Source organism: Rhodnius prolixus, unplaced genomic scaffold, assembly GCF_049639745.1.
Source record: "Rhodnius prolixus isolate KJV_2025 unplaced genomic scaffold, Rpr scaffold_13, whole genome shotgun sequence".
NCBI classification, from domain to species: Eukaryota; Metazoa; Arthropoda; class Insecta; order Hemiptera; family Reduviidae; genus Rhodnius; species Rhodnius prolixus.
Genome location: NW_027411583.1, coordinates 1,933,159 through 1,957,262, shown reverse-complemented (window position 1 = coordinate 1,957,262; position 24,104 = coordinate 1,933,159). Strand labels below are relative to the sequence as shown.

At 30.3% G+C, this 24,104-nt stretch overlaps 1 protein-coding gene across 6 annotated transcripts in view; it reads left to right on the top strand.

Moving 5' to 3' along the window:
* The window catches only part of sba (six-banded), a 41,332-nt gene extending 17,269 nt beyond the window's left edge, over nucleotides 1-24,063 (top strand). For 2 of the 6 annotated variants that reach the window (XM_074115807.1, XM_074115808.1), the window contains 8 exons: nucleotides 5,310-5,433; nucleotides 8,501-8,618; nucleotides 11,322-11,437; nucleotides 11,519-11,725; nucleotides 12,052-14,350; nucleotides 15,137-15,207; nucleotides 15,316-15,381; nucleotides 15,723-24,063. In XM_074115807.1, the coding sequence (XP_073971908.1) occupies nucleotides 5,310-5,433; nucleotides 8,501-8,618; nucleotides 11,322-11,437; nucleotides 11,519-11,725; nucleotides 12,052-14,350; nucleotides 15,137-15,207; nucleotides 15,316-15,381; nucleotides 15,723-15,755 (3,034 nt within the window). In that variant the 3' untranslated portion in view covers nucleotides 15,756-24,063. Of the gene's footprint in view, nucleotides 1-3,402; nucleotides 3,553-3,695; nucleotides 4,134-4,200; nucleotides 4,673-5,309; nucleotides 5,434-8,500; nucleotides 8,619-11,321; nucleotides 11,438-11,518; nucleotides 11,726-12,051; nucleotides 14,351-14,969; nucleotides 14,993-15,136; nucleotides 15,208-15,315; nucleotides 15,382-15,722 lie in introns of those variants that run through there. The other 4 variants (XM_074115810.1, XM_074115809.1, XM_074115811.1 and 1 more) reach the window with 4 other exon arrangements.
* Nucleotides 24,064-24,104: the final 41 nt, after the last annotated feature.

Below are 24,104 nucleotides of genomic sequence, written 5' to 3'. Positions count from 1 at the left end.
TATTTATATATAAACCCAGATGGAGCGACAGCCACTCTGGAAAAGCCCCTGACGTCAGTGAAATCAGGTGTTAATGGCCCTAAAAATTACTTATTTATTTTTAGCTTTTATTTATTAATAGTATTACTGTTTTTGGACAAGAGCAACATGTAATTTTCCCACTACCTTGACCAAGCAACTTCTCTTTTTAACTATTTTCTCACTGTTCCTTCCTTCGTGTTTGAAGCATACAATCCATTTACACATTCTTGGGTCATTTTTCTTGAGCTCGTTCTGTTCATGGGTATCATCTTAGCTGTTTTAAAAGCTTTCCGTCTGCAATTGGTTACCATTTCTTCTGTCTTTTTGACTTTTTTTTTTGATACACCGTCTTGGTCTCCTCAGAATCGAAGCAAAGGATATTCTTAATAAATGGAGTCAAGTTTTTAAGGTGAAACAATGGGAACAGATCTTCAGGGTATTTTACATCTATATAATCTATTCCTATTAGAATTATGTTTGGCATTCATGGTAGAATTGTTTTAATGAACCGCTACTTATGCATTTAAGGGGGAGCAAACCCTTGGAAAAGTAATAAATAAATAAGTTGTTTATTCAGCAGAAAGATTGTTCATCTTAAGTGCTTTTCTTAAAACAATGATATGGTTCCGTATTGATTTATCTTTTTAAAGTAACAGTAAATAACATTTAAAGGAAAGGAATAAAAAAGTATTCAAATAAAAAAGTATGTAAAGAAGTATTTGTGTGATTTATAATGCAGTTTTAACTACCCTATTTTTATAAATGGGGGAGAAAGAGAGACTAGTGAAATTCAAGTAAGGAGAAATAAGCAGAAGCAATCATGTTTGGTGAAGTTGCCTTTATTTTTTGCCTACTCTATCTCTCTGTGTCTCTGTGTATGTGCCTGCTCTTAGTAGTATACTATATGATTGTGCTATTGTGTTAGAGTATGTATTCCTGTGTGTGTGTGTGTGGATTAAGGGGCCTAAAGTAAGGGGCCGAGTGTGGCGCAGTGTTTCAGAGGCGGCACCCAGCGCTTGCCCACTCAGACTGTTGACTTATTGATCACACGAGAGAGGAAAGTAAGTGACTCAGATAACATTTACACGGCCACTTACCTATTCTCTCTCTCTCCTCACTTACATATATTATTTTTTTTGCACTGCTTGGTAGTTACTTATCAAGTGAAAGATATCTTTTCAATAACTTCTTTTATATAAACAATAGCAAATTGTTGAAAGACAGAAAAAATAAATAAATAAATAAAGGTCGATACAGTGAGACCAGTTAAGATTGTTATTAAAGAGAAACCAAGAGAGAGAAGCTTTCTAATCAAATATTGAATAACATTATTTTAACCTACTTCTAAAAATAACTTTATTTATAAACTATCCAAGCTACAAACATTGGGTTCTTTTTAACAAAAAAAAAATTATTTTTCTTAGAAACATTTAATCGAATTAACAATACCTTGTTAACTAACAGCAACAAATGAGAGGTTAAGAAGCGCGCGAGCTTTGTCTAGTTAGCCAATAAGGAATGCTTAACAAAACTGTCCATGATTGGTGCGCTGGTTAGATAACATTAATAATAAAGTTACCCCCTCCCATCTCGTAGCAATGCTTTTTATACCTTTTGACATGCTTTACTATTTGCCTTCTTCTTATTGGTCCGTCCTACTTATAAATCTATAATCATATTTCTTTTAGACACCGTTATGTGACCACATCTTTGGATAAATTATACTATATAATACTTTATACTGAAATCCATATTCTTATTCTAATTTTTTGTTTACAGTTAGCCCGCTTCTAGTGCCTCTTATATATAAACATAAACAGCCTGTTACCTATATCATATTTCCTTAAATATTAAGATGAAATATTAGATTCTTCTATATATTTATGGACCACCTAGGTGACTAATCCATATGAGCACTCTGCAGGTCGTTAAAAATTTATCTCATACACTTCATTTTTTATGTTTTACTTCACGTCATCACTGTTTGTCAGATTCTGTTACCCAACATAGCAGCTCATTTAAAATAACTGTGGCCACTTAATTAGAATTTGCTATTTTAGTTCGTTATGGATGAATTATATCTGATAAAAGACACAAATTTCTGCAAGTCGTTGGGTATTAGAATATTTTGGTCGATTCTGTGCGCGATTGGTTGCTTAGCCGTCGACAATTAAGGCCTCTGGCTCTTGGAGACCATAGGAAATAATACCAGTAAGAAATTCCATCTTGGACCGGTTCTTGTTTAAGAAACGGTTTCTTCTACAGGAACTATAAGAGGTGATCTCTTTTGGCTGCAAGTTCTATGTTTACTGTATTAGAAATTTTTTGCTATTAATGCCATTAACTATATTGCTTAAAATCACATCCAGCCATTGTTAGCTCAAGTTATACTTTCCACCCATGTAAGTATACCCATCTAAGTCTCAAGCTACAGGTTGCTAGCATGGGAAACAAACTGTAAAAAATAATCGTTAAGTTGCAAAAAATGGCTTCTTATTTTTTACTTATAACCCATCCATAATTTCAATTACCAATTAATTGTTATGAAATTTCAGATTTTTATGTTTTTCTGTTCATATTTTGTATTTAGATTTAACAAATCAAACTTCATATCATCTTATTGTGTTGTTATGATCTTTGCCCAACAATGTATTGGCTAGCTGCCCAAAAGAAATCTATATCAACCACCTTCTACTTGCTAATATCGCAGATGAGATGAATGGAGGGCAAGCTGCTAAAGATATATTTAATTTCTTTTGATGTTATTAAGTATGTTGATCGTTAAATAAGCGCTTTTATTTAGACTATAAATAAAGTAGGGTGCATTGAACTGAAATCCTTTTAATATCAACATTCAGTTAACCATTCAAAGAATAAATCAACGCAAGGCATGAAATAGGTCTTAAAGTGGAAATTTTTACGACTACAGAAAGCCACTCAAAAGTGTTCTAATTTTCTTGCAAATCTCATTTTCTAGGTGGTTCCAAGAAAAACACGAATTTCAAAGAATTTGCGAGATCTCTGATTTTTTTTTTTAGACAGAGAAAAACAATAAAGCTGATTATGATGAGTAATAAATGTATGGAAAAATCTTGGAGGCAAAAATAGTAGGGCCATTCTGAGGCAAATTTCAGACACCAACTGATTCCTTGTTGTAAATATTAGTCACTTGTAGCAACAAATGGTGGAAAAAAAGCAAGAGTTGTTTATCTACATAAAATAACCGAAAAAAAAGATTAAGGAGTGGAATTAAGAACATTTAACTCATTGGGATTAGGAAATTACTTATAAAAATTATTTATCGATAATTTCAAAAACAGAAATTATTTATTTTGTTTTTTAATTTATTTTTTAGTAATTAAAATATTTACGATTAAATATGCAGTCCTTATAAATTACAGCTGATATGATAATATAACCTAACATCAGTATCAGCTGATTTGTCGGAGCATTGAACGAGTATGAATTATCACGTTAATACAGTCAGGTGGTAATCATTGAAATGTTGCAAATTGATTGGCGATTAATTTTGTGAGTATAATTATCACCTTAATACGCATTTCATTGGATGAAATTATAATCGTAGATGCAAATGATTGGCGGTTGAGTTTGTGAATGAAATTCTTATTTATGTGTATATCCATAGGTAACAGATTAAAATCTGGTTGGTGTAATAGGCAGTTGTATTGATCATTAACTTCCATAAATAAATGAATAAATTTGGTCTCAGTAACAGATTATTTTAGTAGTAATTATTGTTTAATAATCATAAAATGTTTGAAACATAACATTAATATCTAACACGAAAACATACGGAGATAAAATGTAATAAAAGAGAAAGAAATAATGTGTATTCATATACATAATTGAATGAATAATAGCACTGTTGATATATAGAGGTGGATATTGTATTGTTAGTTACAATGAGTGTATAAAATGGTTGGCGCATTGTAATATAATATGTAGATCTATATAAACACAGTAGACAATTTGTTTTAGTAGTAGGGTTATTGCTGTAGATAGGATAATAATGATATTGACGAGGAGATGTGGCTAAGAGGGGTGTCCCCTCCATCAATATTGTGTAATCTACTTTTCTTCAAGGTGAACAGGTATTAACTACCAACTACATCCTAATCTGGCTACAGAAACATATTTCTGTATGATTTAATTGTCTAGTCTCACTTAAATTACTACATTTTTATTTTTATCTCGGAGAACGTAGCCACTTGAAGCGAAATATGTAATATGAAATAAGCGTATAGCCACTCTAAATCTAAATACCTGTCATTTCAAAACAGTATATTTTACAACATATTTTGGTCTGTTCAAAATCTAGAGTACCATTGTTTGTTCTGAAGTTCTTTAAGGGAAGATTTTTTGTCTTATTTTGCAAATCTGACAAGTTCATTTATAAAGCCCCTTTGATGTGATAATATTAAATGGAATACAAAAGCTTCATTATTCATAGAATTTTTTTCTACATAATAATAGAATACAAACAATAAAATACTTCAAAAAAGCCGCCATACCCCACAACGATATAGACACCTGAGTATAACCTTGCCAAGTGAAACCTCCAACGCTAACCATTGCTATCAACACTCAACAAACCTTAAAAATCACCCATCCGAGCCAGGATGAATGTTTGGTAAATAATAATAAATTGTCATAATCATCAAACAAAATTCAAACAGCCTCAATTTATTGACACTACCTCTTTTTGTGTGGAAAAACTAAGTTTCATTGCAACTATTGAATTGTTTCTTAAAATTATTCTAAATTAATTTTAAGTAGGTACCAATCGTTCAATCCAATATACTTTATTCCATATACCAAAATCGGGATCTACAAACTGAGTGATGCATTCTGAATACTGAATTTAAGATTTCCTGGTTCTAGTTAGAACCGATTATCAACAGATCTATCTGCTGTATATAATTAGTTTGACGTGCATTCGTTGCGTTAGGATATTTCGATTTAGTTTTTAAGTGTTAAAAAAAAAGAAAAGAAGTATTTCCAGTATTTTAGGTGTGCTCGAGAAATGGTTCAGCAATTTTTTTTATGATAATCTATGTAGGTGGTTAGTTTGGAAATCTCTAGAGAGACAGTACAATTCCTGAAGAAGTGACTAATCACAAATTACTTCTACATGTAATGACTTAAATAAAAAGATGTAGATAGCTCTTTCAAGCAAAGCGTGTCTAAATCACAATACAAATATTATTGTTATTTCTTTAAAATCTGAAAATATGTTTATAACACTTTTCTTCTTCTTTATTTTTCAGCCCAAGTAATACAGCGTTAAGTTCATTAGAGCAGGTTAAAGCATATTTACTGTCTGAAGGAACTTGTAAATGTGGACTTGAATGCCCTTTCAACTGTGATGCTACATTCAATTTTAATTCCAAGGTAATAAAAAAAAGAAGAAAAATCTTATAATTTTAAACATTCTTCTTTCTGTAATAAGAAAGACGTTGTTGTTGTATAACCAGATTATTAAATCGCAAAAGAAAATAATAAAAAAAAAAAGAAGTTAAAAAAACAAAAGTAATGAATAACCCAGGCATGTGGCCAAAATCACTGTTTCATATACAAGGTCATATTCTTTTAAAAACTACTCTCAGTATAAAAATTAACTATTTTTTAACAACAATTTTATTTTCTTAGTAATTGCCTTTTTTTTTTATATTGCTATTTATGTACTTCTTTAATAAACTGAATAAATACACTTACTTTCTCTCTCCTAATAAATCTTTCCCTTTTTTTCAGATTAATTCGTTTACAGTTTACATAACATTGTGCAATTATTGGTTTTCACAACCATATATTATTTATTAATTTTAGTTGATTCATAATTAATAAAACGGAGGAGAGAGAAATAAATTGTAACTTATATAATACTTCTTTGCTTTCATTTAAAATTGTTGGGTGCACTATATTGATTATGCTGAGTCCTAAGTGGAGCAATGAAAGAGGCGTTGAGGAGGAGGAGGCTTGGAGTTGGAGAATATTTAATAAGATTTACAAAAATATAATCTAAAAAATTTTTATCGCTTGTTTTATTCTCTAGACATTTTACAGATTATTTTTTGATGTTTTTACCCTCTTAAAGTTAAGTTAGAAGTATTTTTTATTATTATTGTTATTATTATTATTTAGATGTATTATGTTATTATTATTAAATTATTTAAAAAATTGTTGGATCTAACAATGCAATTGTTAATCAGCTGCTTGCTAATTAGTGCTACATCAATAAATCAATCAGTGATAGTATAATTGAACTAGATCAGGCAAATTCATTTCAACAGACAGCTTTTACTTGGTTAAAGAAAGGTTTCATCTTTGTTGTGGTAACATTTATACCATCCCTTACATCCACTTGAGATAGAATTATGATCAGAGAGTGCATTGCTAATGAGAATAGGATTATTTCTCGAATAGGATCATTTTCTCATTCTCTAATAATTTCAATTTTAAATAAATTAAAATATCATTTTAAGTGGTGCAACGGAAATAACCGTAATTAAAAATACCACTATAATTAGGAGTTGATCAAATTATTGACTTTTAATATTAGTTTTTTACATAAAAGTAAATACGGTTAAAGGTACCTATTATACATCATTGCCTTGTGGTGACCCCTATAATTTTGATATGCTGATTACAGCTACCCTGCTTAACCAAGGTCACCACGTCCTGTTTTTTTAAAATCCTTAGCGTGTAAAAAACAAAAAAAAAGCTAAAGAAACAAAACACAATTCAATAGTTACGTTTCTTTTTAAAGTGGATATCTCAATGTGAGTGTTTCAATCCATTAGATATGCCAAATGAACACATGAAATTGTTTTCTTCTTCAGTACTACATGTGTGCATTCTTTCTCTATAACCTCTTCTGGCTCCTGTGACTGTGGAGCAAGGCTAACACAAATTCTAATCTATTCTTAAATCAAGACAAAATTAAAATTGTAAAACTTTGACGTAACAATGATTGCATTTTTTTTTTTTCAATCAGCAGTCATAGAAAGATAATAAAGATCTTAAGTTTAAACGATGAATAAAAGAACCATCAGAATTTTAGATGAAGAAATAATACAGTTTCCAGCCTTAAAAATAATAATGCTACTGAAGAGGAATATACATGCTACTATTGAAATGCTGTGGTGAAGAAAGTGGTAAGATTGTATAGATAGATAAATTAGAAAATGCCTACACGGTTTCCATTCATAAGAAAAAGACGAAATGAAATTTGAAAATCATTGAGGCGCTTCTCTTCTGAATGTTTCTAATAAGGTATTTTCAAGGTTATTGCTTTATCGACTAGAAAGATTGATCTTCAAGGATTTAGGAACATATCACTTTGTAAGCAGGGAGATCTATAGTAAACCCTTTTTTTTTACAGCGAGGATCATAACGAATGGCATGAATATAATTTACCTCAGCAGTATTTATTCAACGACTACGCAACTTGGACTGAGCTCGAACACTTGGCTAGATGCTTTATTTGAAATTTCCAAGAAAGCTAACTTATTAAGCTAACCAGCATGAATTTAAGGCAAACAATGAACTGTCATAACTCTACTTTGTTTAAAACCCAGATTAATAATCAGTAAATTTAAAAAGAAATTGCGAAATTAAGTGTAACGAGGTTCAACTTATCAACAAATCAAGGTTCATTATTATTCAACCACCTTTCAACATGAATGTGTAAAAGCTGAATACATTCTCTATTCCAAAAATCACTGTGGTGACATAGTTAACGAAATGTTTCTAGAAATACTATAAAAGTTCTTAGTTGTTATTAATAACTTCTAGTGAAGATTGGCAAAGGGAGCACTTCTCCCTCTTTGATGCACTTACTTGACTCTCTTTTGACAGAACTGAGAAGAATTTACAATAATTTATGTCTATGCAATATTTCTATTTTGTATTCTATAACAGAAGATCCCTCGTTGCTTTAACATTAAAAATATCTTGCTGGTGTTATATTAAATGTAAAACACCCCCGAAGCGTCTGGTCTATACTTGCTAGTACGAAGTAATATTTAATTTTATATTTATTTTATAAAATTCCTTTGTTTATGTTTGGAACTTTATTGTCAATAAAAACAATATTTTATTGGTCGTAAATTTCCTTGTTAATATAGTTGCTAAAGAACACAGTTCGTTCTAAACATGTATTCGTTTTAATGTACTTTATGTGGGGGAGTTGAAATTCGTTGTTTTTAATAAGGAATGCAGGTGGTCTGTTATCCTGCCTGAGTACACGCTAATTAGACTAACACCTGTCGACCATTTGGTCATAATTATATCAACTGTAAAACAGTACACTAACTATTCATGAGCTTTCAAACTGTCCGTTATAATTTTTTAATAACTTCGTATATTATTATCTTTAATCAGATATTTATTTCTTTTTCTTTTTCATAAAGAAATGTCTTGTTTTAAAATTAAGTATTGATTTTCGGTTTTGTTGTAGGTATTAACAAGACCATGGACTGCTCCAGTTATAGGACCAGGAGATACTACAAAATTATGCAATCACAAAAGGAAATTATTAACACATGCTTCAATAGAAAATATAGATAACAGATATGGTAATATATTTAGAATTTCTATCGTTATTGTCATTAAAAAAACGCTAGGGAAGAATATCATTGATTGTTAATTTTCACTTCGTACTTAATAGTAATAAAAAATCAGCGGTTCAGTTATCATGTAACTTCACTAATGCTGATCATTTTTCCGTTTAATATGAGCAGTTTACGAGAAAATGACTGCTTTGTTTCAAAGATACAGCTGTTATCTAACAAAAAACTAGCATAAGTTATTGTACTAAGAATTTCCGAAGAAATATTGCACTAATGGAATTTAATTGGATAATTTCTCGAACATTGATTAAGCAATTAAATTCTTAATGTTTAATGAAAGAGATACTTCTCAAAATTTAAAGGATTTATTTTATCCATTTTTGTAAGTAATTGAAAAAGTTACAATTGAATCTTAGTTATAATAAATAACAGCAGCTGACATGATTGCTTGTAGTGTAACAGTATTGCTTATATATAACAGTAATCAGCTGATTAGTGGAGTTACTGGACGAAGTGTGTTATACTGTGTACCATTTTGGTTTAAATATTTGAAATGGTACCAATTGGTGGCGGTTGACTATGTTGCGAGTGTCATTATTAACGTTAACAGAACAAGTGCTGATAATTTTGAGTGGATGAAACGACTGTCTCGTTACTATGATATTTACTCGAGTTCGATTGTCTAGTGGGAACAAGGTAAGAGTTGAGTTATTAAATCTATGCAAAATTATTGCAAGAACGGTATTTAATTGAATAATTTCAAGAACCCTCTAACGATTAAAGTGTGGCAAATTACCTTTAAAATTGATAAATGTTAATCCAATTTGTACTTTTGTATTTATTTATTTATTTATTTATTTTTAAGTAAGTTAAATATTTACTGCTAAGTGTTCAGTAAATTCATATCTTACATCTGATCTTGGTGGGAATATAGTTCTATTAATTAATATCGGTTAATTGGAGTTAAATATGACGTCGGAATTTTGTCATCATAAAACGCAACCAGAAGTTCAAATAATTGAAATTGTGAAAAGTAATTGATTGTTGGGTTTAAATGATCATTTAAAGCTATTTATTTGGTAATAGTTGCTTTTCAACGTCTGAGCGTTAAAAGATTGTGAAGTTTATACAATAATTGAAACAGTATTATATTATACTAGATACAAATGTATTCCAGCTTGTTCTCAATACATAACTAGTTTTTAGAATAGCCGGTGCTTCTGAAGGCGTACTCTTTGATGTAGTTTGTACAGTCCCCGGGGATATTTATTTAAAAATTATATCCTTGCATGCTTTGGTTTTTATTTATTTATTTTTTTTCTTTTATAATTGACGAAAAATATTTTTTGTAAAATCGCCAAAAGAATAAGAGCATTCATCCAAGTTTTTCTTATGTCGAATTTTTTAAAGTAGAGTTCTTTGTCTAATTAAGAATTATTCGCTGTTGGATTTATGTCTGACGAGCTGAATAAAATGTCCCCTACATTGTTTGATGAAGGTTGCTATTAACCACATAGTGATTAACCACATAGTGGTTAATAATGTTTCAGAGTTTGTCAGATGACTTTTCTCTCTATGATTTGTAATACATTCTATTTCAGGAAACCGTAATAATGCATGTTTGACCTTTATTATTTATTTTTTCTTTCATTTTAATTTTTCAAAAAAATCTGAACTACTCTCTCTCATTCAATAATTTTTCTTTTAAAAAACATTTTAATCTCTAAATTTTAGGCAAATCCTTCGGAAATATTACTAAATATTTGAAACCAATTTTATAAAATAAAGTAATAGAATAAATGTTTTAATATTGTCGTAAATTCAGACAAATTGTGTGGTGCAAAAAGTAGGCAACCTAATACTTATTTTGGAAATAATTTCCTAAATATAACATTACATATTTTTTTTATTATCTGTTGTCAACTTCGTATGAATTATTTTGACATAACTCAAACATATGACGATGATACATCCGCTACTATCTGAACATCTAATCGACAGGTGCTTTTAAAAAAAAAATCATCTAGATGAGATAAAATTATTCAAAAAAATAATGAACAAATTAATAAGTAAGGTTTATTAATATTCATTTTCTTGGGATAATTTTATTGCCTATAATTACAAGTTTTATATTTAAATTTTTTGATGTAATAATATTTTATTCCTCTTGGTTAAAAATAATTATATTTATAGACCATTTTCACTATGTTGCTTATTCGTGATAAAAGCATTGTATTTCAATTAAAATTCAGAATTTAAGGTTTAATCAGAAATATATACTTTAAGGTTTATACAAGGCAAAATTGTTATTAACTATTGTTAAAAAAAGATAAATGCGCAGATAATGTCAATGAACGCAAAAATGCATAATTATTTATATAATAGTTAAACTGTATAGTAAGACGTCTTAAGTGTTCACTCCAAGGTTTTTCATTCGTCCAAGAAAACAGGAATAATATATACAGACATAAAGTGTATTTGTGTAGTGTTTGATAAAAGTTTCCAGGGTAGGTGTTGTTTGAGTTGTTATATGCAAAATAGAAAAATCCCTGAGAAAATAGGTCTCTACCCAATTTTCGTATTAACTTAGAACTTTGTAATAATTAACTCCTAATTTTTCTAATTCCTTATTATTTCAAAAATCATACTTAAAATGTATTTAATTAAATAAAATATTTAAGTGTTTATTTAATTTATTGTTATTTACAGATGCATTACGCAAAAAGAAGAGAAAAATTATTACCCCACCTTCTGTATCTCAACTCCTAATTCAGAGAGATAGAGGAGAACAACTAGTAAAAGATCAACAGACCTTCAATGGATTGGTGCGATTTTTGAATTATTTAATTAATTTAAAAATTAATTACCCAGAGATTAACACTTGATAATAATCTTTATTTTTTCAGCCATGGAGAGAAAATTTAAACCATCAGTTTGGGAGAAGCAGTACCTATAGTAATGGATATCAGCAAGATGATACTAGCTTGCGATTTCACCTACCGGAACTGCAACGGATGCAGGCTACAGTACATAGGTTTCCAGCTCAGGTAGCAGCATTACAGGGCGTTCCTTCCACTCCCGCCAGTCAGCCGATATCTCCTATGACTCCCCAGGTAAAAATTGTTAAGTCATTATGGAAGCGTATTCTTATTCATTAAAAAACAAATAAATTTGTAGCTGACAGTTAGGAGGCTCTTGGTCAGTCCGAAAAATAACATTTCATGTAGCACAAATTACTCAAGAAAATTGTTATTTCATAATACTAAAATGTGATTAATCACGGACATCATGGCTCCCATTACCTTAACTAAGTTCGACGTTGGTCTGGCACCTTTACAATATTTTAAACTTCTGATCTCGCTCTTTAGACCATCTTGATCTTATGTATTCTTCAGTACTAAGGAACTCTTAGGCTTATACAACTTCGTTTTTGTTACAGGTCCATTTTGAAAATAGGCCTCCCTATCCGGTACAAGGGTATGACGTTAAATACAACAAAAAAGTCGAATACCCCACGCCGGAGAATGTTCGAGTGGCTGCACCGTCTAATGTTTCTGGAAACCGTAGTACGCCACCGTGGCAGCAGAATAAATTACAAGTTTATGAAAGAGTACCGCCACTTCATCAGCCTCCGGCACCAGTTTGGACTGCTGACATTAAAAAGAAACAGCAACCACCTAAGATTCTACAACGGAAAAGGTTCTCGGATGAAAATCCTAATTTAGATACGGGAATAATCCCTGATCAACCTAGTTTTATGGACGACCCCAGTGGTTATTTAGCTCAACAGACTGCATTGTTAAATAGTACAATATCTAGACAGAATGCAAGCTGTACACCTGCTGATAGTAATAAATCTGGCAATGGTGGAATTCCCTTAGCATCAAATGTTAATAGATACATTGCTAGACCAAAATCTAGAAATACACCAACACCTGCACCCAGTCGATTTCCAGATTCATGTTTTGAACGAATAAAAGGGGAAGAACCTAGTTCAACAGATAGTGATAAAGGAATAGACGAAAGAGGTCCTATTCAAGGTACAACGGTTAGCACTAGTAATAGAAGTCCTGGAGAAGCGTCGCCTGATACTGTTACAACAGTGGTGACCACCATGGCTTCAGGCCATACGGCTAGCAGTAACACGATCACATCTGTGTTAGCCGGGCGTGCTAATACCGCTACCGTAACTGTTAACAACCAGTCGGCTGGGAAACAAGAACTGCAGATTAATATTCAACCTGAACTGATAAAACCAGCTGGTGGACATATATTGGTGTCGAGTAATGGCCAACTTATAGTGGCCAATTCTATGTTGTCGCCTCAACAGCAGAGCATTCACAAGAATGTCACTAGCCAAGGTTCTGCTGCAGCTTCTTCAGGACAGATAGGCGTTACATCTCAAGTACTAAACCAGCCCACAGTGTTAGTGAATACATTGCCAGGTCCATTGCTGTTACAGCCTAGTGTTGTTGTGGATGGAACGCTGAACACTGTACAACTTCCTCAGATTGTTGGGGTGCAAAATCAGATTATCGAAGAAAACCAGGTATTATCTCCTGACTCAAAGAGAAAAACTGTTTATAAGAAGAGGAAATTATCACCTACTGTTAGTTCAATGTTGTTATCACCACAGAGTACTAACAATGTGGTTGTGCAACCTCAACAAATCAATCCTCCTATGGTGCAAGCTCTAACAATATTACCTAGTAAAACTAATTTCGCTGGTACACAGCAGTTAATTACCACAAATATGTTACAACCTTTAAATCTTGTACAAAATTTCCCCATACAGCAGTTTATTGTCCCTGCTGGAGTGAGTGGCATGGTAATGTCAGACGGCACCATACTACAGGATGCTGTACAACTTAATCTGCTTACACCAGTACAAAACACTGGAGTATTTAATGGACAAAATATTCTAGCACCAGGTATGGTTATAAGAGCACCAGCGACTAGCCAGTCTAGTAAAGTTATTCAAAATAATCAATTTTTAAGTTCACCAAATCATTATTTAGTAAACAATACGTTTAATGGACAGCTTAGTCCAATGTTGAGTGTAAGCCCAAACCGAAACCAAGAATTCATACCGCAGAATGTTGTGGTACAACAACAACCAAGTACGTCAAATACAACAGTAGTTCAACAAAATACTACAATAGTGCAGCAGACTACAATGGTATCAAACCAACAAACACAACCAACACCAACGTTGAATTTAAACCAAAATTTCATATTAAATGATAAACCAAATTTTATATTAACATCGGAAAAACAAAATTTCATATTAAGCCCAAATAGTGATAAAATATTAATTAGTCCAGATAATGTACGTGGAAATTTCGTTGTTAGCAATATAGACAAGCAAAATTTTGTGATAAATAATGTTGAAAAACAGAACGTTGTTGTGAACAGTTTTGATAAAAGTTTTCTAATGGATAAGAAGAATACAGTGTCCACACAGACTCAAAGTCAGTTGGTAGCTGCAGCCAGAGGCGGAAATAGTGGTAGTAGTCTGATGGTAGGTACGAGCAGTGAACACAGTACAGCAGTATATGCGGAAATTGCCGCAGACACTACAACCTTGAGTCCTGTCGACCATGAAGTTACTACGTCTCTACAGACTCCGCCAACATCCTCGCCAACCTCTGATCCTACCGCAGCTGCTTTGCCTATGGTGCACTGTGTGTCCAGCAGTAGTCATCTTGATGATGCCATCTCTATCGACAACTATAACGGTTAGTTTTCTTTTAGTATTTTAAAATATTACTTAATAAACATGTAGGTCCTATCCTTTTTGCCCAAGCTGTAGATTTACTAAAAATATACATTTTAGCAATCGCTGACCTCACAGCTAATCCGTATGCCATCATAAAGACCCTGTCCAAGCTAAATAGAGTAAACCGAATCATTTAAATTTACTTGAAACTTTATTTTTCAGAAAAAATAAATCTATGTTCATTCATTTTAATTTCATAGTTAGAAATTCTCGTCGTTCGATCGAAACGTAATTAAATTAGTAAGCAGGGTTTAAATCAATGTTTAGATACGAATATATAAAGAAGTTTTCTTGCAGAGAAAACCAAACCAAGTTATTGAATAAGTTTCTCCGCAGTTGATTACTCGTAAATGATCAAATCAAATTTACTTGTTACCACTAACCATTCTTTTGTAGTAAATATTTTTAATTAAATCTTCTTTTTTTTCCTCCAACCCATTTACAATATATTTTAAGTCCTACCATTAATTCAAAGCAATTTTTCAATATAAAATAAAAATAAGATTTTTTGTATAAATTTTTATTAAATTACCAATTAATTATTGAATACCACTAAACGATGTATTCTCTTGTTGTAGTGTGCCTTATGTAGAGGCATTAGGTTTGTACTTTTAAAAATTATTGTTTTTTACTTCATAATTTATTTTGGATGGTTAAATTTTTTTTATAGCCTACTCTATTATTAAATACTTTTTATTTATTTATATAAATCAATCATTTTTTATTTATTTATTTTTCTTATTAGGTAACATGAATAAGCCAACAACATATTCAGAATCTTCTTCTATAGCACCACAGGCTGGCCAGGGTAAAAACGTAAGTTTTATTATTATTATTATTTTAATTATATGCATGGTTTTGGAGCGTAATTGCTCTTTATACTGTAATAATTAAGTGACTGTCTTAACAAAGTGGTGCTTGCAGGATGACTATGCAAGTAAGAGCTTATGTAATGTTCCTGACAGTGTGCATATTACAAATGGTGGATCTGTAAGTATCTGAAGAATTCTCTTTTTAATTTAATGAAATATGTGTTAAGAATTTTTAAGAGTTTCGGTAGTTTTGCTGACTGGAGACGCCGGTAAGGTTGCCTTAAATGTCTGCTTGATGAATCAAAATTTACTGTAATACAAAACTGAACTTTTTGACGATTTATTTTCTACATATTTATTTCACAATATGTTGTCTATTTTTCCTCTTTCTGTAATTAAGTTTCAGTAGCGTTTGAGAATATATTTGAAGGTGTTAATTTTTTATAGAAATTTTTCGTAGAACTATTCTATAAATAAATACCTGTGTACATAAAAAAGATAAACCTCTGTTGTTTCCAGGAGGTTCATGTTAAAGAAGAGGATTTTAATTAGTAGATGTAACTTTCCATTGGCCAGATAGTTATCCAATGCGCCTCTGTATTTTAAAACTAATATAGAGAATTATTTAATATAGGAATCACCAATTGAACAGGTATAGACTTTAATGAACAATAATTCATTTATTTATGTTTAAAACCAAGCCTCCGTACTATACTAATCAATATCGCAACACATATACAACATATATTTCAATTTGTTAAACCCCTATTCACCCCGAAAAACCTTGAAAAAAAATGTTATATATGATTTATATAAACAGAAAATACATTAATACATAATTCATAAATACAAAGAGATACATTTTTAATAAACACTCTACTTTCAAATGTAGAGGAACTGTAATTAAACTACACAAGAAAACACAATACCAATACGTTGATGAGATTACCTTAGGGAAAGAAAAACAATCAATTTGTATTTTTTTAAAACGTATACTTTTATGATAACAATAAGTATAAGATCCAGAATTTAAAAAAAAAAAACTTAGGAAAATTAGGTAGCAAACAATGAAATAATAAAAAATCTGTGATGCAAACAGCACATCAAATTTATGCGACATTAATTTTAAATCTTGCCTTATTTGGGAAAAAACGACAAAAAATGAAATAACATTTTTTATATTTTATTTATGTATTTATTTTTATTATTATGTTTACTTTTTTAATTTAGTATTATTTGTGTATGTATAACATATTTATTTTACAATAACTTATATTAGTGGCAAGATGATGACCAAATAATGTTTCGCAGAAATATTTATTAGTATTTTTTTTTTAATTAACCGTCTTCCTGGTATGGTTGAATCTTCAAAGTTTATTTTTGCCTAAAGAGCATATAAGGTACAATATCCCAGTGATCGTTATCGGAATGTATTATCTATCTGTATACATACTATAGTTAGTATTAAGTTATATAAAGTAATTTATTTATTGAATTATATTGAAGTAAATATTGTAGAAGTAAATACAGCAACTATTGATTATTATTTATTAATATATCGAACACATTCATGTATATTAGTTCTTCATTAAATCCAATTAATTTCACTTACATGTAACTTAGGATTAGAGTAAACTTGTTATTGATCAATTTTTTCGTTATCATTAATTTTGTGAACTAAGTCGTGAATTTTGTTTTTTTTTTTATCAAGTATCTGATACTTGAATTGCATTTTTTGTTTTCTTTTAATGTGAAACATTTTTGTGCATCATCTTAAAAATACAGATTATCTGTGTCTAGATTTAATTTACTCGTCAGACTAATATTGATTTATTTGTGGCTTTTAAAAATTTAGACAAGCTCCTGCTGCAATTTGAACAACCAAAAAATTTTTAAGGCAAGGTTATTTATTTATTTGAAATAATTCAACTTCTTTTGGTAAAATCTGTTTTCTAAAATAGTTCACTATTTTTTATTTAACGTTGATTTGATTTCGCTGTAGGACAAACCAAGAATTGAGATTCTTTATACAATTTTAACATTATAAATTGTTGAGAAGCCTCAGCGATGCAAAATTAAATTCTAATCATAATGCGTTTCTAACCAAAATGTTTAGAAAACAACCACTATCGCATTTAATCGTTACAATCCAAAATCCTATGTACCACAGTCAATGTTCCCTTTTACATCTCAAACCTCACTTTAAATGCTGACTTTAAAAATCCCTTTGTTTCTGAACAAAAAACTCCATTACCTGAAATTTTGTTTCCAACTGTCCTCCCATTCAAATCCATTTATCCAAGTCCTCTAAACTCTTCCCACGAAACCTCCTAGACGTTGAACACACGACCATCTGAACACGTGACGTGGTCAGATACTTTATGTACATTTAATCTTTTTTACTTGTACCAGCAGTACAGTTGTAAAACTCTTAAATAAAAAAAGAGAGCGGTTAAAAAATTTCATTCCAGAGTTTGGCCTCTTAAACCTTTTCAGCGACATTTTGGACTCGTGCTGCTTTTCCAGTTTGTCATGTACAGATTTATTTAGGTCTTCCTCAGAGTAGGTTTCCTTGGATATTCTAGTAAAAATTGAATTGTTGATGCAACAACCCAGAAGTTGGGTTTATTTCCAATGGCCTAATAGTCTCTTATTTTTTATGGCGTATTACTTTAATAAGGAAGAAATTAAGGAAATTCCAGTAAAACTAGGGATGATTTTTAAATTTTCCTCTTTTTTGAGGAAATCTAGATCCAAAATTAGCCGAGCTGATGTGTAATATGTAAGCCTGGCTTTGAAATAGAATGTCTACAACAGAAAATAATGAAATTCCAGTAAAATTATGGATTTTTTTTTGTAAATGTGAGGTCCTTGGCGTCTGGGCTTTTTGTGCTTTCTTGACAGTGTTCTATCGTTAGAAATAACACTGTCTACCACCTGACAGTGATCTATGAGTAGCTCCTAGGAAGAGAAAATCTATGCGCCAGCAGCTGGATTCGAATCCGGGTTGGAATCCAGTAAATGCTAACCACTAAGCTTAGCATTGATACTCAATCAGGGAATCAACATCGTTGGTGTGTCCCCAACTGTGCATATTCCTCTTTTTTATATCTTTCAGTTTAGATGAGTTGGATGGAGGGCATTTTCATGCATTAAAAAAATTAAAGCGTTTTTTCAAACGAGCTAATAGTAAAAATACCAATAAATTAGGAATAGAAAACTTATTCTTCATTATTATAATTTTGCCGACCAGTATAAAATTAGTCTTTCTCGACGTTCTTGTCCAAAATCAATCCTGCTTCTTCATACTTGTACATGTATGTCTCCGACTCAGCTGATTGACATTTCTATACTTCATAACTGACTCATTACCTTTTAAAGCCGGATGTTCTTTATAAAACTGATTCCAACACATCAACAGCAGTTTTTTTGAAGAATCAGCAGTAAGTTTTCATTTTTAACATTTTATCAATAATTTCATTTTCTATTAATCATCAGTAATCTAGATCCATATAGGCTGTATAAATCAAAATATCTATGTTATACATTTATTAATGTTTTTGTCTTTTTTCTTTTCTTTTTTGTAATTCGCATTATATATTTGGTAAGTTTTTTTTTTTTCTCTAAATTAAGATTTATCAATTTAGTGTTTATTTCTTATGAAATTCATTTAAAAAAAAAAAAAAAAATGCAATTGTTTTAAAAAATATTTTTGATTTTAAATATGGAGATCATTCTAAGATATATAATGCTGCTTTTCTGTTATCAACAAACATAGGGTTTATTTGGTAATCTAAAAAAATATAAACGATTGAAAAGTGAAAGAAGAAAAAAGAAAAATTATTAAATAATAAATTTTCAGACATTGCAGTTTTGCAGCTAAAAAAAAAATAATAAAAATTAGTTTTTCTGCTTTTGCTACGAATCAATTTTAATTTTTTGTTTTTTAATTGAGTTATTAGGATGCACAAATATATATCTTTTTTTTTAATCATAAAAAACAACCTTCATAAAAAGTTTATAGGTATACATTTAAAAAACAAAGGAAAAGATCATTCTATTATAATTAGAACTGCTTTTCTGCAGTTAATTTTTATTTATTTAAAAAAATAAAAGTATTAGAAATATATAAAACAAAAAATATATTATAAAGCATATATTTAGGTTAAAAAAAAAAAAATAGAATCATTTTGCAGATTTTTTTAGAAAGTACATAGTATACAAAAAAAAAATTAAAATAAAAATCGTGTAAATAAATTTAAATAATAGTTCTTTAGTTTATATAATATATATAAATTTATAAATAAATATATATATATTTTCCTCATATTTATTTAAAAGTAATTTCTTATTTTTTAACTTTTCACTTTGTATTTAAATAATTTTAATATTGCAGTTCTGTTTGTTATATTTAATATATATTACTCTTTATCCCAGTGACTTTTTGTTTTTAATTTTTTTTTTTTTTAATACTAATAAATACACTCTTAATGACACCAGTGATAATTTTTTTTCTCTAATTATTAAGTGTTACACTTCTATTGTTATTAATTTTAAATTGATAATTTATTAATACGATTCAACAATTACCTTTTACAAATTAAACCTACTTGCCCAGCACATCACACTTTTTCTATTAATTAATACCAGACTGTATAGATTAAATGTAACTAATCTATAGTTTTGTTTCGCTCTTTTTTTATATAGGGTTTAGTTCCATTTTTTAAAGACCTGAGAAATAATGATTAAAATATATATATATTTTTACACGGACAAGTAAACATTTTTTAAAAAATATGTGATATTTCATAAAACAATATTTAAATATGAATATACAACATATTTTATTGTGGGCCCATCATTTTTATTATTATTTCTACTTGTTTCTTAAAACCCAGTTTGCTCTTTATTGACAAGTTACACCTCCCCCTCAAAAAAGAACTATCTTTACCTCATTCCTTATTTTCTACCAAAAGTTTGGTAAGACAATTGTCTTTTGGCTGTAATATTGATACTTCTCTGCTTGCCATTATTTATTTATATATTTTTAAATAGATGTCAAGTTGAGAGGGTTTTTTTTGGGTATATTATTGCTGGGAATATCGGGTAGAGGTATTATTAGCCAAATTGTCGATGCTTCCTTTCTGCCTCCTTTTCCTTCGGCGTTTTTAAGGTTGACTTTTGGTTTATTAGTATTCCGCTCATCATGAGATCCATTTAAAATAAGGGAACTCCCTTCTAAGAAAATGTGTTTAGGAAGGCTTTGTGTTTAGTCGCAGTGAAGAAGATCCTAAGGCATATACCATCTTTAACAATACAGATCCACCACCAAACATTGAATTGAACAAACCCCGAGTAAACCGTGGGAGATCGGCTACATCTTGCAAGGAGGTACTCTCATGTTCGGGTTGGGCCGGGTTACGTTTATATTCTGTGGACAGATCTTCGCTTACTTTAATCCTGGGAAGTTGGTCCAGAGCATAACTCTGACTTCCTCTTTCTCCTCTTGAGTACTTTCTAGAGGATATGGAACTTTGACTCATTGCCTTTCACACCAGACTAAAATGACTTGATTTCTCTGCACAGATTATTGAGTTTCTTGTGATAATCTCAGGCTATTTTCCTATAAATGAAAAGAGAACTCAGTGTTCTAATGGCAACATGGCTATTGGAAGGGTAAAAATCTTTGGCTTCGATATTTCCTGTCGAACTTAAAATGATCGCATCTTCTAATTGCGCCAGGAAGATGCTAATAATTTAACCTATTGGCTTCCGTCTACCTCACTGTCACATTCTTTTTTTTGGATACTAGAATGAAATGAAAGGTCAGGATTTATTTTTCCTGGTGCTTCAATGAAACGTTCTTGACGAAGCCTGAACTGGTTTGTTTAATTTATCCCTCATTATAAAAATTCAAGTAATTATTTGCAGAATAACTTGTACTGCAGATCTAACTTTTTACTTAAAAATTGTATTTACCACTTTCTAGCCTAATTCCATCTCTTAGAACTTTATAAACATCTTTAGAAAAATATATATATATATCACAGGATCCAATGTGTACCTGCGTTATTTTTACAATTCTTTTTTTATTATTATTTTTAAAGTGAAATAAAATGTTATTGCATTTTTTATAAATACGCTTTAAAGTGCATAAAAAAACTTATATTAAGTTCCTGGTTTTTTTACAGGAATTTATTTTTTAACAATGTTAAATAAATTCAATTTATGTGTAATATAGTTTTATAAAACATTGTTAAAAAAATAATAATAAAGGGAATAAAAGTGAAAAGAAAATGAATAACTTACAAAAAAAAAATTAGGGAGTATTTTTTTAGTGCTTATTATATTGTGTACACAAAATGTATATAGAGAAAATTGGTGTAATGGTCTGGTTTTTACTTCTATTTTTTGAAAAAATATCCTTCCAATGTTAAAATCTCTTTTCTGTTTATATTATGATTTTTTTTTCCTGGAAATTGGGTTTTTTATTATAATTAAATGCATGAACTCCTTGAGCCCTCCCAATTGTAATCTGTATAAAAGTTAATAGTTTTACCCCCATTTTGTGTTTATTTATTATTTATTTTTAGTATTCAAGTATTTAAAAAAAAAAAAAAATTTAAAAAGTTTATGTATTTGGCACATAAAAATGTGCGAATCCAAAAAAATAAAATAATTCAATACATATTTTATACTTAAATGATCAGAGAAAATCACAATATGCTTGTATGTCTTTCTACTTATAAAATAAAAAATAATACTAATAATATAAATTAAACACTATTGGATGTTTATGGCAATTTTTATTTAATTCAATTAATAATATTCGTACTTATTATAGTATTTCTAATTTGTAATATATTATAATTTTTTGCTTTTGAATCACTCTGTACGTGGGTGCGTTTTGAATCTTTTGAATACATGGTATCTAAAACGTTTCCAGGTTTTCAAACACGTTTTGTTTCCAATTTGCAGAATAAGCCTTTAGCCCCTTTTAAATTTCGATCGACTCCCTTTGATGATTTCAATTAAACCGTGAAAAGTGGCCGCTATACAGTTTTTTTATTGTCATAGATATTATACAGGTTATTGACTTGGTTTTTATGTAGATGCCTCTCTGAGCTGCTAGCTTCCAAGGAAAGAAAACTTAACGATAATCTTGTACGTTATTATTTCAGGAGGTATCTGGTGGAACTTTTCCATTGTAATAAGGGGTTAGACTTAAGTGGGCGCCAGGGAAGCATCTGGCACCCGTGGAAATAGAATTGCCTACCAAACTGAGTAGGCTCGGGGCAGCCACACCATTCATTGGACCAGATCTGTTCTAGGTATATATAGGGGCGCTTTGCGAACGCCTAAACCAACTATGGTTTTGAAGAGAGTCAACAAACACTAGAAAACTATTCAACGGCTCAAACACGCTTAAGAGATTGTCAAAACTATGCGAACACAATCGGGGGGGGAGACCCTGAAAGTTGGTAAGAGCAGATTCTGATTTGTGAGTCACTCATTCAGAGGGTCTCTGTAGGGAAGTTAATTAGGGCCATTATGCAGTTAATTTCACAGCTATCTGTTTGATTGGCAATTTGTGATTTAATACATTTGACTCTTTAAAAGCAGTAGAGAAGAACATAACACCAGAAAACGACCAGTGGAAAGACCCGGGTTTTTTCGCAAAAGGAAGGCTTTAACTATACCCACCAATGGTCGGCACATTAAGTCATTTTTTGGCTGCAGTACCACTGGTACAGAACACATTCCATGTTTAAAAATGTTATCTGCCACTTCCTCTGACAGTGGGCCATAGCTACAATGATGTCTGCAAGTGTTTACCTTCTACTTATTCTCAGCCATGTTTCCCTCTCAGTAGCCCGGACTGGATACGCTGTAAAGATTCATCCAGATCAGTCTGAACTATATTTTCAATATTTTTCGGTAAGTCAGGCCCATTTTGTGATTTGTCTAATATAATTCGTTCAAGTATAAAGCATAATTACTAGTTTAAGATGGAAAATACTTCTCTTCCAATTAGAAGCATCAATATTACAAGAAAACTTCCTTGGCAGATTTATATTCTTTAATTAATTTTCTTAACCATTGAGCCTCCATCACATAAATGAGAACCTCAGTATTTGAAGGTTTGAGAATGTTTTGAGTCGTGAGTTTCCCCTGGCCTTAGCATTACTACCCGATCTTGCATTATCGTAGTCTACTCCGTCATTTGCCATTTATTTTTCTTAACCTTGTTACAATTAAATCAAATTACTGAGAACATAATCATGTTTAAGGTACGGCTGCCCTTAAACGAGAAATAATTTTTGATCATATTATTTACAGCGAGAGTTAGACGTTACTTTTTTGATTTGAATCTCAAGACTCAACTATTTATTTATTCACTTAAATTACATTTTAACACACTAGAAATGTACGTTTGCCATGTGCTTCCTTAAACACACCAAAGCTTATTTCTTAATTTTTGTTTCCTACAATTTTTTACTTCCTACCTCTTTTCACAGTACACAAATAAACACCCACCTGAATTAGCCGATTTTTCAAGAATACATATTTTCTAACTACATATTTATTAAAGTCATATACTTCCAATAGTGACTCTATAGGGTATATTTGATAATGTGGATGATGATCTGTTGTTATTTTGTAGATAAAACTGGAAATACTTTAAACATTTCCAACCTCCTATAGTTGTTTAAAAAGAAAAAGAAAAAAAAATGTCTAATATATTTAGCAATGTAAAAATTATAAAAATAGATGTGTACATATATTTTAATAAATTATCTGTAAGAGATAACAAATTGTTGTAAGAGTTGTACAATAAATAAAATTATATATATATAAATTCCATATATTAATTAAATTAGCGTCTCCTAATATTTTAAA